This window comes from Palaemon carinicauda, chromosome 6, assembly GCF_036898095.1.
Source record: "Palaemon carinicauda isolate YSFRI2023 chromosome 6, ASM3689809v2, whole genome shotgun sequence".
Lineage (NCBI taxonomy): Eukaryota > Metazoa > Arthropoda > Malacostraca > Decapoda > Palaemonidae > Palaemon > Palaemon carinicauda.
The window spans coordinates 156848171-156864553 of NC_090730.1; the positions used below are offsets into that span (position 1 = coordinate 156848171).

At 36.2% G+C, this 16383-nt stretch overlaps 2 protein-coding genes across 4 annotated transcripts in view; one reads left to right on the forward strand and one right to left on the reverse strand.

Annotated features, from left to right (window-relative positions):
* The window catches only part of LOC137642757 (uncharacterized), an 84217-nt gene extending 78232 nt beyond the window's left edge, over positions 1 to 5985 (forward strand). For both annotated transcript variants that reach the window (XM_068375599.1, XM_068375600.1), the window contains exon 10: positions 2674 to 5985. Coding sequence is in view for 1 of the 2 variants with exons in the window: in XM_068375600.1 (XP_068231701.1) it covers positions 2674 to 2694 (21 nt within the window). In the remaining variant the exon portion in view is untranslated. The remainder of the gene's footprint in view (positions 1 to 2673) is intronic.
* Positions 5986 to 9857: 3872 nt separating this feature from the next.
* The window catches only part of LOC137642758 (metaxin-1), a 44288-nt gene continuing 37762 nt past the window's right edge, over positions 9858 to 16383 (reverse strand). For both annotated transcript variants that reach the window (XM_068375603.1, XM_068375602.1), the window contains 2 exons: positions 13659 to 13795; positions 9858 to 12554 (listed from right to left, as the gene is read on the reverse strand). In XM_068375603.1, the coding sequence (XP_068231704.1) occupies positions 12465 to 12554; positions 13659 to 13795 (227 nt within the window). In that variant the 3' untranslated portion in view covers positions 9858 to 12464. The remainder of the gene's footprint in view (positions 12555 to 13658; positions 13796 to 16383) is intronic.

The following is a 16383-nucleotide window of genomic DNA, read 5'->3' on the forward strand; positions in this document are numbered from 1 at the left end:
AATATACTTTTCCATGAGGTACTATGAGGGAAACACACACTTCACAACAATTATTTAAATCAAAATATTGCATCCTATACGGTACACAAAGGGAATGCAGATCATGATCTTTCAGAAACAATTCCTGTGCACACACTACACAGTAGTTGCTAACAAAACCAAGGGAAGACATCTTAATGCAGAGTAATACAATAGGTAAAAAAATCTGGAGATCTTCTGAACACAATCGACTCGACTGAGAAACTGGTGCATCAGTTACCACTTACTGATAGAATGTTTCTTCCTTTACTAAAAGCATGTGTTTATTGAAGGGAAAGAAAATGCAAAAATTTTAAAATTCTTAAAAATTTTACAGGTAAATGTTGATTGAACCAAGCTTTTGGAAAAGAAGCAATATAAAGTTCAGGGAGGTACATAGAAATGTGTGAAAATTTCATATAATCTATTAAAGTCATCTAGTCTTCTGTTAACGTGCTTTTACCCACTTTTGTATGGGGTAAGCACGGTTGCCTTCTTGGCATTTTGGGGTAAACCGAAGTCTCAATCAGCTGCCCTGCCTTACATCCTTTAGACCTCGGTAGCGTATGTTCATGTGTTGTACCAGTCACCAGCGTCCTTCCTTTCAGCAGCGAGGAGTCCTGGCACGGTTAAGTCGACAGTTCGAGATGTGTGAGGTGTCATTATGTTTTTTAGGTGTTGGAGTGGCTTTGTTTGTGTGTGTATTAGTCTGTAACACGCATTTGCTTTAAGTAAACCTATCCGTCTATTACATACATAATCCTGAGGTGTCTACATGGATAGCAAAGTGCCCGCCTCTCTGACTGGTTGGTTGCGGATTTGAACCCGTGCTACCCTAACAGACTTGGCCATTGTAAAAGAAAAATAAATACTGTTAATTTTGATGTTTTCTGGTGGGAACTGTTTGATGATCTTAGCTTTGGATGTCAGTAAAAAAAATTCTTAAGTATATGTTACAGTGTACTATAGTTTTTGATTTGGATATGCGGTTTGTCTCTCTCGAGGCATTGTTGGCAATGCTCTGACCTTGCAGGCTGACAATCTTATGTTTGATTCCATCTTGGACCAGACAAGGGGAACAGATGAGCACTTTATTAAAAATCAAATATGCCTCTGTTTATCCAAGCAACGAATTAGTTATTTACTGTGGTAGATTTGACCGTTGAGGATTGGGGCTGGGGTGGAGAGATGAAGAGAGGACAAATAGATGGGAGAATTATTATATGCAATTATAACAGAAGTGTCTTGACGAGCAAGTTCTCATCCCACTTGGCTGAAAGCATTGGAGTTATTCTCTCTCCCTTGTAAATTTGCAGCTTGCATTGTGCACTTAGTGGAGGCTTTTAGAAGCACTGACCTGAACAGACATTCTTCTCACAGTTTGTCTTTGCTATTCAACATCCAGTTAAACTAGTTAATCATGTTTTTCATTACCAGATGATATATTTTTGTTGGTTGTGAATATTGAAAATTTGCTGATTAAGAATTTTTTTTTTTTTTTCGGCACGTCGAACGTAAATAGGATCGGACATTAATCGCTGGCATGCATGTGTATTGTCTATTCTTCCCTACTTTCAGTGTGGACTGGCCTAGTCACATGATATACAGAACGTAGTTTCTCTACAGCATTAAATATTTTACTTGCTGTCTCTTTTAAGATGCATCTTCCCTGTTGTAGCATAGAGATGAATAAATTTCTCTGGTAGGCCAGGATCTAAACTTATTTCTGAATTGCAACCCATCATAATATTTGGCATTGCCTAAGAAATCTTCAGATTCGACATCATTACTCATGTAACATTGGGACTCCTAATCAGAACACTTTCCTGTCATTACAATAGTATAAAAATAGTTTTATTATGATGTATTTCTGTAAGCCGCTTCTGGTAGTTCAGTGTTTATATAAAAGGAGATTTTTCAAGTAAAGCAATTTATGTGCACTTTCCTGTACACATGGAAAATATCTGTTGGTATCATCATTAGCCTCAAAACTGATCTGTTTGAAGTATCATTAATAAAATTTCATGGGCTTCCATTTTTTAACAAGAATTTTCTTTACCTTTACAAGTGTAATGCAGAATTGTTATAAGTAGTTATTTTGCATATTGCAACAGTAATGTTAGTCTTAATTTTTTTTAACTTATTATGCTGTACAAAAGGTGTGAATATTTGTCATGCGATTACCACACAATCATGTACAGCAAATGCTCTTTCCCCCCTGTCACAACTCATTTTCAACATATTGTGTCATTCCCTACAGAACCCTCTAGATTTGGATGGAAACAGACTATGGCAGTTATTCAAGAGTAATTGGATTAATTATAGTTTCCCACAGTTGCATCAAATTGTTTTTGGCATTAGAATTTTAGTGGTTGATTTAAGCAAAGTTCCTTCTGGATTAGGATATTGTCTTTTTGTTAGTCAGACAAGTGCCATTAAAGACCTTTTTGATGTTAATAGGTGAAGGTTTTCCCTTTAGTACAAGAGACAATGTTGGACTGTCTTGAAATATACTAGAAAAATGTTTTTGTATATCTGTATTTATAAATATATACCTTTTGACAAACCATCTTTGCTGTATTTGACCTTTTGGAATAGCTTGCAGTGAATGTTATGTGAAAAGGAAAAATTAATTGCATTTTCTTCTTTTTTCAGATCCTGGAGGAGGAGGATTAATGGGTATAGTGTGCCTTGTATTTTGTAGTTTTTTTTTTTTTTTTCAGAAAAAGGTATGAGGATTTTTAAGCAATGATAAAAAGTATTAGAAAATGTAATTTCCCTGCTTCTTAGTTTGTTCTCAGTATTCGGTAATTATGATTTTACCGACACTTTTTCTATATTGGCCTGAAAAAAATATGATTATGGTAGGTGTTTCAGAATGATAAAAAGTTTTAATTATAATAATCTTTCATTTATTATGCAGTGTGTCACTTGGTTCTTTTTCAATTATATGTCGTCATATTTTGGGATGAATTCATATTTAAAGTTCTTTCTCAATTTTGTTTTCGGTTATTGGCTTAAGTTTTTAAATTTGAATTTCATCCAAGTTAAAACATAAAGGAGCTTGGAAATGAGTCCTACCTACAGAGCTGTTGAGTTTTATATTGGAAACTATATTCTTGCCTTATGCATTAGCACAAATGCAATGTTTATTGAAGTAATGATACATGCTACTATATATTATTACTTTAATTCTTTATGGTGGTTGTGGTGTTATGGTCTTTATTATGAACATGCAGATTTTAAAGTCTTTCAGTAATCCAATTATTATGCTAGAAGTACATGCTTAGAATCGATAAATTTTATGGAGCCAACTGAAGATGATAATTAAATTTTGCCTATGTTAATTTATAATGAAATTTTAAAACTTATATGAATTGTCAACTTTCGACAAATAACATACTGTATTCATTTTGTAAAGTTTTCAGTATTCTATATTCTTTATTTTTTTTTTAATTGTAAAAGTTCAAATTCTGCATCACTGGTCTCTTGTTATGCCTACAGTAATGTATTCTATTTCAACTTGTAAGTAGAGCCTCTTTCAAGTAGGTTTCATTGAAGATTAAAGCTGCCTCAGTAGCATTGATTTTGAGCTTTCCAATTGCTCTAATTTTCCTTTACTCAACAGTACTGCATACTGTCAGTAGCTGTGCTGTGTTGGTCATCGGTAGGTAGGGGAGGAAAATACTAAAAATTTATTACAAGTAAACTTGTCAAATAGAGGGTATAAAAGTCTACTGCAATGTGGTTCAAGAGGGTGCTGGGTGTTTCCTCTCATCTTCAGGCTAGAAGTGGAATGATGTAAGCTAGGGTGGCTCTATTTATACAGGTTGGGGGGAGTAGTCAATTCGGGTGCTGGTCATTAATTGTTCTCCGAGAGCAGGGGCAGTACCAAGTCTGGAACGGAGCAGCTTTCCCATCTGCCATTGGCTGAGACGCTCACTGAGATGGGATCCGTCACATTCAGGCTGCTGCTACACTCAGTCGTTGTAGCTAGACAGGGTATGAGTAATGCTTGGCGGGGCTCTGAGTGATGGGTGCTGATTGGCCGAACTGCTCCACGAGCATGGTTCGGCGAGCTGAGCGGCAGAACAACTTGCTTGATGCTGAGCCCCCGCTCAGGAAGCATCTCGGCCAATCACTGCCCAGCACTGAGACCAGTCCAGCATTACTCTGACCCCGTCTAACTCTGACAACCGTGAATGTAACGGCAGCCTGACTGTGATGGAGAAAATGAAAATTATAGCAATTGAAAAGCTCAACTATAAAATTATTGCTACTGAGGCAACTATAATCTTCAATGAAACCATTTCTATTTTAAGTAGCATTTGATTTTTTTTTATTCAAGGAAATAAGAGTATTATATTTGTCATGTTTTCATCATTATAGATGATCATGAAGTAGATGGTAAATGATAACTAATGTTGGCAATTTGTTTTTAGATTGAACTGGGAAGTTTTTGTTCTCATACTTCTAGTAGGATTTCAGTGATTTAAAGATTTATAACTGCTACTGTACAATGATTTGTAAATTGGGTGGAATTTTAGATTTAAAGAATTTTTATTTATACTGCATGATTAGTCTCAAAATCCGTATCACAATTGAACCAAGTTCTGGTCTTTACATGCTATTGTTCTCGTCGTCTTACATATTTTTAGGTTTTAGTTGGGGAAAGGGTAATTATGCGGTTTTCAATAATTATGCATGTGAATTAGCTACAGTACTCGAAAATATTTTCTGTGATTAATGTTCTGTAACCTGGTTTGCCGTAATGAAAATTTAAAAGGAAATATAGGTACCAAAATTACATGTAATGCTTTATTAATCTTGCAGAAGATTCCTTCAAAAAATGGCTGTGCATAAAGAAGTTTGAGGCATGCAATACTAGAGCATAGACCCACATTATATTATTTGGCCATGCACCATAGCAATAACATAATTCATAATTTCATTACAATTCTTTTTATTTTGAGACACGCTTAAAATATATTCTCATTGTTCGTATCTTGATTTTTTATTTCAAGAACATTTTGGTATGTGAATTGAATGTAATCTAGAAAAATCTTATAAACTGTATTATTTTTCTACAGGATCAGGGTTTAAGTGACTTTACTTAAGACAATAAATACAGTAAATTACTATTGTTATTCCTTTTAAAAAAGAGCATTAATCTCAAAATGATTAATATTGAGAGCAAAAGCACTCCAGGTATTTTAAATGTCAGGCAGTAAACTGACACATGTAACCTGAAGTATCTTTCATAAGTGTAACAATTTTATAGATTTCATGAATATTCTGCATAATCTCGCTTTTTTTTCCCTATTCATGGAAGAGTATCTTAATTCTTTTGTTTGTTGTCTAAAGGTGTGTCATCTTGAATAACTGAAATCAAGTGATATGAATCTAAAAAATTTTAATTTCAGTATTTTTATAAAGAAATTTTGTATTATTAAGACTGCTTGAAGTACTAAGAGATTTTGTTAGAGATAAATTAAAAATCAAATGACTCCATTAAGGCTGTTTTCTCTGTTTAGTGAATGAATATTCAATGTCATGCAATTTTTGTTTGAAACATTTTATAAGTTTTCTTGCAGAAGTAATTTTTGTTTTTGTTTAATTTTTTCCAAATTAAGTGCAATATATAAAGCCAACATGCTATACAGGGCGAGATATAAAGCAGGATTTATTTATTGGATGGTCCTTGTATTTATTGTAAATAGAACGTAGTATTAAGTAATGAAGATGAACTATCAATAAAATTCAATAGGGAATTTAACCCTGCAAATTGTATTATAGTGTCTCAGAAACTATTTCCTGAATTAAAAAAGCATTCTAGAGTTTTTCTGATTGTATGTGAAGATTAAGTTAGAACCTTCTTCCCAAAAAATTGCACCATAAATCTTGACATATATGATACATCTAAATATCAAAAGTTATATTAAAATTCGTTGTGATATTATTCTATAACTGTTCTCATTCCTTTGTTGAGTGCATGAATGAAAAGCTATTTTCTTAGGTTTTATAATCTGTATATTTTTGCTTCTAGAATATTATTGTATTTTATTAGGGTTTTCAATCTATAAGTATTTACCCTTGTATTAGAATAAATTTTCATGGATGTATACAAATTTGTACCCCGAAAGTTTTCTATAAATGATAAAAAAAATTATGTAGGTGCTCTTTTAATGAATGCCATAAGTACTAGTGAAAGCTTAATTGTTCTGGCACTACATATAAACCTTACGCTCGTTACGAAGGAGAATTATTTCAGCGATAACTAAAACTAGATGTTGAAGCTTTTATGAAGTGTAACTACCCTCCGCGAGTCAGCGGAAGGGGGTAGACCAACCACGCTGCTCACACCAACACTAGTAAACAACCTTCAATTTTATTTCGGCTCGGTAGAGTTAAGATGTACTCATGGTTTCTGTTAAAACTTTTTAACTGGCCTAAAGTTTAAAAAATTCCCTTCTTTCCAGATTGCGACTTGGACAGGTCTGGACTCCGTCCCTTCCCTTAGCGAAGCAACTTCCAGCGAAAGTAACATCCCCTATATAGCAAAGATTTGTAAAGAGTGACGGAACAATAGTCATTTTAGTGATAACCCATGTCTGGTCTGAAGAGCCAATCTACATAGAAAAGGGACCTCCTTTCACCCCTCAGCATGGGTAACCAATCAAGAGGTCTATACCCTTAAGTCGAAAGGCCCTTCCCTTAGCAAAGGAAGATGAGGAAATCCATGATCTGCACTAGAGATGCTCCGACTAGAGAAGTATCTTGTACGACACCAATGCTGGAGATGGCCCACTTTCCCTCGTAGACTGAAGAGGAGTATTGCAGGTACCGTAGATCTTTCACTCGGAAATACTAGATAGCCTCCAACCATGAAGTTCCAGGGACTTCATGGACTGGTCTGTGGACCATTGGGATAGTTGTCTCAGAACCTCAACTAGAATTGCTAACAGATCAGGATATCAGGATATCACTTGAAATGAAGGGCCATCTGGGACCCACCACGGATGTCCTAAGTCTTGGCGTAATCAACACGTTTGATTAGCGAATGGATCAGGCTCAATGGCTTGAGGTGTATGCATCTAAGTTATTCCATATGTGTTGGAAGGCAGGCATCTTCTAACAGCTAATGGCCCTCGAACAGGGAAGCAAACCAGGGAGCTTTCTCTTTAGCCGTGTGGCGAACAAATCGATCCCTGGAGAACCCCACATTACATTGACAGAAAACTCTGCTACACGGGTGTATGAACCATTATGACTCGACAACCTGCACCTGGTCACTGTGTGTGCTAGTAATTCCTCTTGCCTGGAATGTACTTGGCTAATAATTCTACAGTATGGAACCCCACCTCGATGCGCATCTGCTTCATCAGCTCGACGTAAGCCCCTACAAAGGTGTTTTCTTTCACCAACACTACTGTGTGCTTCCTCAATTGTTCTTGGAATGCTTCCAACACTAGAAATGCTGCTTGTATTTCCAGGACGTTGATGTGCAGATACATTTCCTCATCACACTCCCGAGATGAAAACATCATTCAAGTATGAGGCCCCACCCATTTCCAGGACGTTGATGTGCAGATACATTTCCTCATCACACTCCTGAGACGAAAACATCATTCAAGTATGAGGCCCCACCCCTCTTCAACGCATCTGAGAATAGTTACATGTATGGAGACAGAGTCGAGTGGGAGTAACATTGTAAGGTTTTAAGTCTTCCAGCCACCAGGTAATATTGCCTCGAGCCTCCTGCCCACTGTTACAGAAGGAAAACAGGAGCCCTGGTAGATGGCCAGTGTTCCATTAAACACCATTGAAGAGATCTCTGGTGGAGACGCCTGTGAGGAACGAGTTTTTCCAGTGAGGAAAGGTGGCAGAGAAGATGCTGCCAGTGCAAAGCTGGATTTTCTGTCCTGAACAGAAACATTTGATGTGATCAGGATGGAAAGACACTCTGGTGCTGTGTATTAGTATGCCTAGGTATTTCAACCTTTGCTTGGGTATGAGATTCGACTTCTCCCAGCTTATTGCAATCACCAAGATTATGACAAATTGCAAGCTGATCTTGATCCTGTAGCAATTGCCTCACAGAGGAAGCCAGAATCAGCTAATCGTTGAGATACATCAAGAGACAAACCCCTTCGAGTGGGCCCAAGCTGCTATCAAGGTGAACACCTGAAGACCAGTACACAGTGTAAGGCGCAGTCTTGAAATGGTACACAGTACCAGAGAGTGAGAAGCATAGGTACTTCCACAAGGACTGATGCATGGGTACTTCAAAGCATACATCTTTCGGGTTCATCAAAAACATGTTTCTCTTTGAAGTTAGAACATACTGTTTCTATTCTGAACTTTAACGCACAAGCTTGTTCAGTGGGGTAAGGTAGATGACTGGTCTCCATAAACACGTTGCCTTCTCTGCCAGGAAGAGTCAACTATAGAAGCCCGGAGACTCATCTCGAAACGACTTTGGGCGTCTTCTTCTCCAACATCCCTTCTACTTCTGTCTGCAAAGCCAGGGCTTTCAGTGATGTTGGAGGATCAGATGAAAAACTATCGGTAAGCAGAGACCATCGACAACGACACTCCACCGAAGGGAGATAGCAACATAGGTTGTCCCAACACTGGGGCACAATGTCACAGCGGGAGTGGAAGGCACATTCACAAGACCCTGCAACCCCGCAACAAGTGGGGCTGGAGGCTCAACCAATGACACCAAGAGGACCCGTACCCCTTGGCACAAGGGTTGGGAAGGAGTGGGGAACACAGACCCCTGGTTAGGGATTGAGGTAATACCAGGAATGAGGGGTAACAGAGCACTTCCTACCTTTATCTTTACCCTTATCATTCAATGCCACGGGGGATACGGCGCCTGGCCAGCCAGTTTGGGCTACCTTATCAGACTTATCCTTCACCTTTACCTTCAAGGGAACTACCATGCCCTTCACCACTGGCGTCGCCGGGGACACTCGAGACAAAATAAACAGGAGGGTAGCCTTGGTTATCAATGCCTTCAAAAAAGGAAGACCATACCTTCCTAAGGTCAAACTTGTCGTCAGCAGCCTGCGTGGTTGAAGTTTCTAGCCCCGGAAAGGGAGTGACAACCACCTGGGGTTCCCCCCACACGCCAGCGAAACCTGAAAACTCGGCCAGTGTAGATTAAAGTCCTGACAGCTACAGTGTACTCCCCATGGACCTATCTAGCGGCACCTCTTGAGGAGACAAAAGCAGAGAGACTTTCCTGGAACTTCCTTGGGCAATGCCCAGTCCGACCCTACAAGTGCGTCGCATGTTTTCTCCCCTTTGGGGTATAAGCCTTGCCACTGTACTGAGAGGTACGATGTACACTCGGGACACGGGGATGACTGCAAAAAGTCATGGCTCCTACAAGAGGCACCCAGGGAGGGAGGATCAAAAGTTGGTTTGGCCATAAACAGGTTACAGCGTCCCCCCCCCAGCCAAACTAGAACTTCTTGCTTCCACTCCACTACTGATTATTCACTTTCTGAAAGAAGAGACAGAAATTAAACAGATTCCAAGAGAGCTGTCTAACACATCCGTCCTCGACAGCGTTCAAAACGAAAATGAACACTATCCAACTGGAAAGGGGCGAAGCATTTATCAACCAACTTTTAACAACAGATTCCAGCTCGTGCTGAAATGATATCCCTAATTAAGGATGAGGGTTTGTATGCCACATAGGAACAAACTAATATTAGCAAGAAAATTAGTCTAGTCAAACTTGGATGGATGGATAATTATTTATCATTAATTCTGTATCCCATATATATATTTACTCTTGTTTATCTCCATAAATTATTTATCATTAATTCTGTATCCCATATATATTTACTCTTGTTTATCTCCATAAACATATTAATTTTACATGGCAAATATATTACAAAGGACTGTAATATTAACAGATTTCAACAAGTGAAACTGCATACAGGATAACACTGGAATGCTCTTAAGAACCAATGATTAGGCTATTATATAATTTACAAACAGCAGATGAAATCTTAATAAATTATTAGCTTGCCTGAAGCTAACGGTACAAGTGTGCCATAACAGTGATTATATTTGTATATGGTCTTTCATCACAGAACATTGCATGTGTGAGAGTCAATCTATACATTATTACCATCTCTGTTTACCTTTCTTGATATGTTTTTTCAACAATACAGTATTTTATTAAAACCAATAGAGCTATATCCAGCTAAAATGAAAACAAAAAGTCAAAACTTTTGTATTGAATGAAGTTAATGTTCTTTTAATTCAAGTATAATAAATAAAATAAAAATTTCATCCAAGAATACAGGAAAAATTAAACAATGAAAACTTTAGAGAAACCACCCCCCCCTAAATTGGACAGTAGTATGGCACTAAAACTTACCTTTCTCTTTTCCTCAAAACAAGGTACAGCAATCATGACTCAACCTATCGTGAACAGCACTGAACTTTAGTGTAGTAGTAACATAGCTTGAAAAATCTTTATCTGACCTGCAATTGCTAAAAGTTATTTATACCATAATTTATACATTAGTTGAAAACAGGCTTTGTGCTAGTTGTCTAACTACAGTAGAGAAATGTTTTCTCTGTCAATACAATAAATGTGTACTGTATAGCATCAATTAGAATTATATCAACCAACTGTCAATTACTGTACGGTATGCAAGTAAGGCTGTGAAAAAATTTGTCTATTTAGGTGTCATTAGTTGTGGTTGACAGTGTGTGTGTGTGTGTGTGTGTGTGTGTGTGAAGTCTGACAACTGTATACTTATAAATTTCAGTTCCAAAAGCATTTAAGGGCAGTTTTTATAATGTCTAGGTTTATCATTTTTGTAAGAAATGAAAGAAGCATTTTTTTTACAAGCAGAAACTTTTAAGAAGTTTTCTACATAAGCATACCAAATGCCAAGTGAGACTTACTTTAATCAGTCTTAAATATTAAAAAAGAAATTGTAGATGCACAAATAGAGAGACCACTGAAAATTTCTTTATATATAAGAAACTATGAAAACTTTAAAATACAGTAAATACAATATACCTTAAGGCATATACAGTATATAAAAGAGATGATTTACTTACAAAAGTATAAGTAAGCAGAACTATGGCCTGACTTGCAGAAGATAATTTCGTCAGAAAACTAATCCATTACCCATGAGTGTGGCAGAACACTTAATCCCCCCCCACAAAAAAAAATATTACAGTATATTATGCAAAACCCACTGGAAGGAAAACCAAATTCTGATATTCTATACACCAGAGCTGTTAACATACATTGTTAGAACTAAATAAGACTCCAACTAATGCAGTGAGCTAAATTACTTCCTTTGATTGAGAGCATATCAAATATATAGTTGCAATAGTTACGACCTCATTACTTCTAGCTTTCCTCCCACTTTTTGGATATCCAGCCTTATCCGAGTTCAAGGCTCTTAGAAATGAATGTAATTATAAAGCGAGAGGGAAGCAAGATGCCATTGTTGCCAATACAAACATATATAATTTTGAGAGTTTATATAACCTTAGTTCTCATTGCTACAATAATTACTGTGTGTACTAGTGTAGAAAAAATATTACAACTAGTATACATTACTACAATAATAATTATACTGAACAGCTCACTGCACTAACAAAATCTCTTGCTATTAAATTAAAATAAAGTAGTTTTTGGTCTGGTAAGCATAGTGGAAAGGTAAATACTAAGCATGGTTGGTACTTTAAACATACAAAATCCCCTTACTGATTGTGTTAGGGAAGGGACATGGGGGATATCAACTTTACATTTTACATAAAATTTCAGGAAATGTAAATCATCGTATTTGGGAGTACGATACCTAAGGGAACTCATAAATAGATAGAAAATAAAATCTGAAAACAATATTAGCAAAGTTACTGTTCACATTAGATGCCAGCCTGTAATCCTGAATAAACCCTTAAAAATGCTGAAACAGACTTCCTATTTGGTTATGAAATTTACAGAAATTACTTATTGGTCTGCATTTGGCACACCTCATAGTTGGGTAATGTTGTTAGTGGCAAGTTATTAAGATCTAATTTGAAATAATGGTTCTGAGCAAATACAATGTTAATACATAACAAAAATACAACCAAAACTCTTGATATCTCCTATGACAGCATGGATAACACTTGAAAAAAAAAGACTTACCACTTATGCATCAGTATAACTTCAACCTTCGACTAAACATCAGAATACTGTACCTTAAACTTTGAAAGTTTCAAGACAACTCACATTTTGCAATAGAAAGACAAAATATTTTACCCGTGGATAACTCAGAACTTTATTATGAACTGTAATGCTAAAGCTGTACAATTTATTACTTGAATATTTCACAATAAAGTTCTGTGTTACTTCAGGTACACTACACATTTCTTCAAAATCTTATATTCTTCCATGAAGTATTGTTGTGAATCTATTCACCACTACCTCCACTTTCCCCTCCATATTCTTCATATTCATAGTCATAATCCTCATCTTCAACTGGTGGCTCACCCATATCAACCTGAAAAATATAAAAAGATGCCATAAAAGAGGTATGCTATGTAGTGCACTGCATACTATCAATAATTTTAAAAATTTCTATCTTAATTCCTATATTTAAAGAATGACAAAAACAAACTACAAATATTATTTACATTCATGAAATACTATATTCATCTACACCATTAATTCATCCATTGTGATGACAAAGCATTTTCAAATGCATCATCCTTTACATGATGCTAAATACCAGTAACAAATTGAAAATGGTTTATTTTAAACATATTCAAAAAGGGCCAACAAAAAAACAGCGGAAACCTTAAAGGACAGAAGGCAAGTCTTTGACAGGAAACATGTTGTCTGAGTAAGATGTTCATTCAGAAAAACTAAAACTTTGTGTAACCAATCCCCAGGGTTTGAATTGTTTCCAAAGAATGAAGTTGTGTCAGGATAAGATTTTATTTAATACAGTAAACTGTATATTAATTTTTGGATCCTGGCTAAAGATCAGATAACTGTCAAAGGAATTTTATGTTGGTCTTTCAACAGAAAAATTAGAAAATGAAGTATAACCTGCAAATTTTGATAGTTATCAAGATTCACAGACTTTGGAGAAACTTAGAATGGAACCAAAAAGATTCCAAAGGCCATAAGCAAAGAGAACCAAAGGAAAGAAAATTTTACAAAAACTGATTAAAGTGCTTAAAAGTGATGTGTGCACAAATCAATATCATGCAAATGTCTAAAATACCAAGTTCTTTCATTTTTAATAAGTTGAAAACCCTCCACCTCACATCAAATATATAATTTCATGTCCAATGACTTTTTGTTAAAAATAAACGCAATGTAAAGGCTACTAGCGATCAATGAACCTTATTTCACTACAGTATAATTAATTTAGTACGCCCTGACACTATTACCAATCATATCAACAGTGTTAGCAGTTTCAAACCCAACATCCCTACTAGAAGAACATTTTAACTAAAAGAATTAATAGTGCTACTGTTCAGTGTGACCTAGTAACACATGCATGAAAGAAGTCATAACACCAAGAAAGCCAAGAAGTGATACATCAGAACGCGAAGAAAGTTAAGAATAGATCAGAAAATTACATAAATATAGATACCTGAACTAAACCTGCTGCTATCGCATAACCAAACATTGCTGTGAATGCAATTAGCCCAGAAAGCAGTAAATTTCTCCCTTTATTCGGTATGTCATCTTTTGCAGGAGAATCTCTAATGTCGCTTCTTTTGTGACCCTCTGTTGGGAAAAAGGAAATTTTCAGAGGGCAAGACTCTGATCAGTGGATACCTGCCATCCAGATTAAAATTGCTACAGTATATTAATAAACCTCTGATCTTAAAACATCCAAATAAGAAAAAAGTAGACAACTCGATGGTTATGACATGGAGACCAACATATACAGTACTTTCAATACCAATGAATGCTACAATTTACAGACAGATATCTTTTATTTGTGAAAATAGTTCAACCTGATCATTCATTAATCAGATGAAGAAAATTTACATACTACGTACTGTATTGTAAAAGAAACCTGCTTCATGTACCCCAATCCTCCATTAACTTTCTTTACTATTAGTAGAGTATGGTTGAATACAATAAAATGTTAAATTTTTAGGAATTAACCGACAGAATTAGTATTTTCAGGAACATACATTTTTTTCATACAAACCCATCATAGTCCTCAGTGCAAAAAAAATTCTAAAGAAAGATGATGCGCTACTTCCTGAATCTACTTGCAGTAGGCAAATATTTTGTATGTGTGCCTAGACCTATTAGTTCATAGTCATTAGCCTAACTTGATTTTGTGTACTGTAATTCCACTTTTGAAAGTGAGAATGTAGGATAGCAAAAGAGGAAAATTAGTATAAATAGTAAGCTTGTATAGAATATTTTGAATTAATAAATTATATTTGTTTCACAACAAACCCATTACTGTACTTATTGGCTAATTGATAAATCATGGATCTACTAAACTAATAATATTAAAAGTAAAGGGAGCTTTCTGTTTCACAAGATCATGGAACTGTGTCTAAGAGCCAGAGTTCAGGAATGTACTGTTCTTAAAATATTTTATTTTTCCCTTTTTTCCTTTCCTCACTGGGCTATTTTTCATGTTGGGGGCTATGGGCTTATAGCATCCTGCTTTTCCAACTAGGGTTGTAGCTTAGCAAGTAATAATCATAATAATATCAATATACTGTATGCTCTTATACCTTCCCAGTCAGATCTTAAGGGACTGAAATTGTGAAGAAGATGCCATCATGGAAGAAAGATAGAAGGAATGTGGAGATAAAGATGACAAGTCTAACTATTTATAAATCCACAAAAACAGGAACAACTTGTCCTGCTGTTACCATACGGCACAGATTGCAAATCTGGCCAACTGCAAGTCACTTTTCTTACATTGAAATTCACAAATGTTGTTTGGCCCTTCACAAACCTACAATCAAGACTGTTTTAAATATCTAAATTACAATGGTACCTCAGAAGACAGGTTGAGTGCCAAAAGACACAATAAGTGAGTTTTTTCTCATGAATAATAATGTAAATTAAATTAATCCATCCCAGGCCCCAGAAACTACATATATAAGATATTGTATGAATTAATGTAGCTGTTTTATATCTAAACATTTGCTAAAAATGTAAAAAAACAAATACATGCAATAAATTACTCTAACTTCCCTTTATATGCAGAGAAATTGATGGCATATGTTAATGGTGGGGGAGGAGGATAGAGGTTATATAAAAGGGAAGTTCACTTCCAAACAATTATGGAAGATTTTAATATATTTTCTTTTAGCTAGCTTTTCACTAAAATCCTTAGGACCAATGATGAATTAGTTGTGAGGGTGAGAACCGGTGTAAGAAATGAGTTAGCAGCTAGAGTGGATATGAATGTGTTGAGGTGGTTTGGCCATGTTGAAAATGGAAAATGGCTGTCTGCTAAAGAAGGTGATGAATGCAAGAGTTGATGGGAGAAGTACAAGAGGAAGGCCAAGGTCTGGGTGGATGGATGGAGTGAAGGAAGCTCTGAGTGATAGGAGGATAGATGTGAGAGAGGCAAGAGAGCGTGCTAGATATAGGAATGAATGGCAAGCGATTGTGACGCAGTTCCGGTAGGCTCTGCTGCTTCCTCCGGTGCCTTGGAAGACCGCGGAGGTAGAAGCAGTAGGGGATTCAGCGTTAAGAAGCTTCATCTGTGGTGGATAACAGGGGAGGATGGGCTGTGGCACCCCTTGCAGTACCAGCCGAACTCGGTCGAGTCCCTTGTCAGGCTGGGAGGAACGTAGAGAGGAGAGGTCCCCTTTTCTGTTTCATTTGTTTGATGTCGGTCAAACAAATTTTAGCCGGAATGTGTACTGTGAGAGATTTATGGCAATAAAATGCTATGCTTTATTTTCAGCTTGGACATGCATGTATGCGGTCTAGCGTCTAGAAGTTCTGTCAAGTATAATATATACCACACAAAAGACAAATAGAAAAAAAAAATGCTCATCAAAAAGCATCAACTACCAGGTTCAAAAGTAGAAGAATACCAATATATGACATTTAAAAACAAAAAATATGGACAAAGCTCATATCTCAAGATCATTAACCTAAGGTTGAGCAGCTTTACTATCGTATTGGACCTCTAAAATAAATCTGAGCCAATAAAAAATTGTATTCCTACTTATTAGTTTCTTGATGTCCAATAAAAAAAAACTTGTGATAGCTTTACTGGAATCAAAAGTTCAGTAGAGGAACTGTGTAGTTATAAAGTTAAGATTCGGAAAAGAAGATGACTCTTCTGGGCACGGCCTGATAGTGATAGTATGGAGATGGGT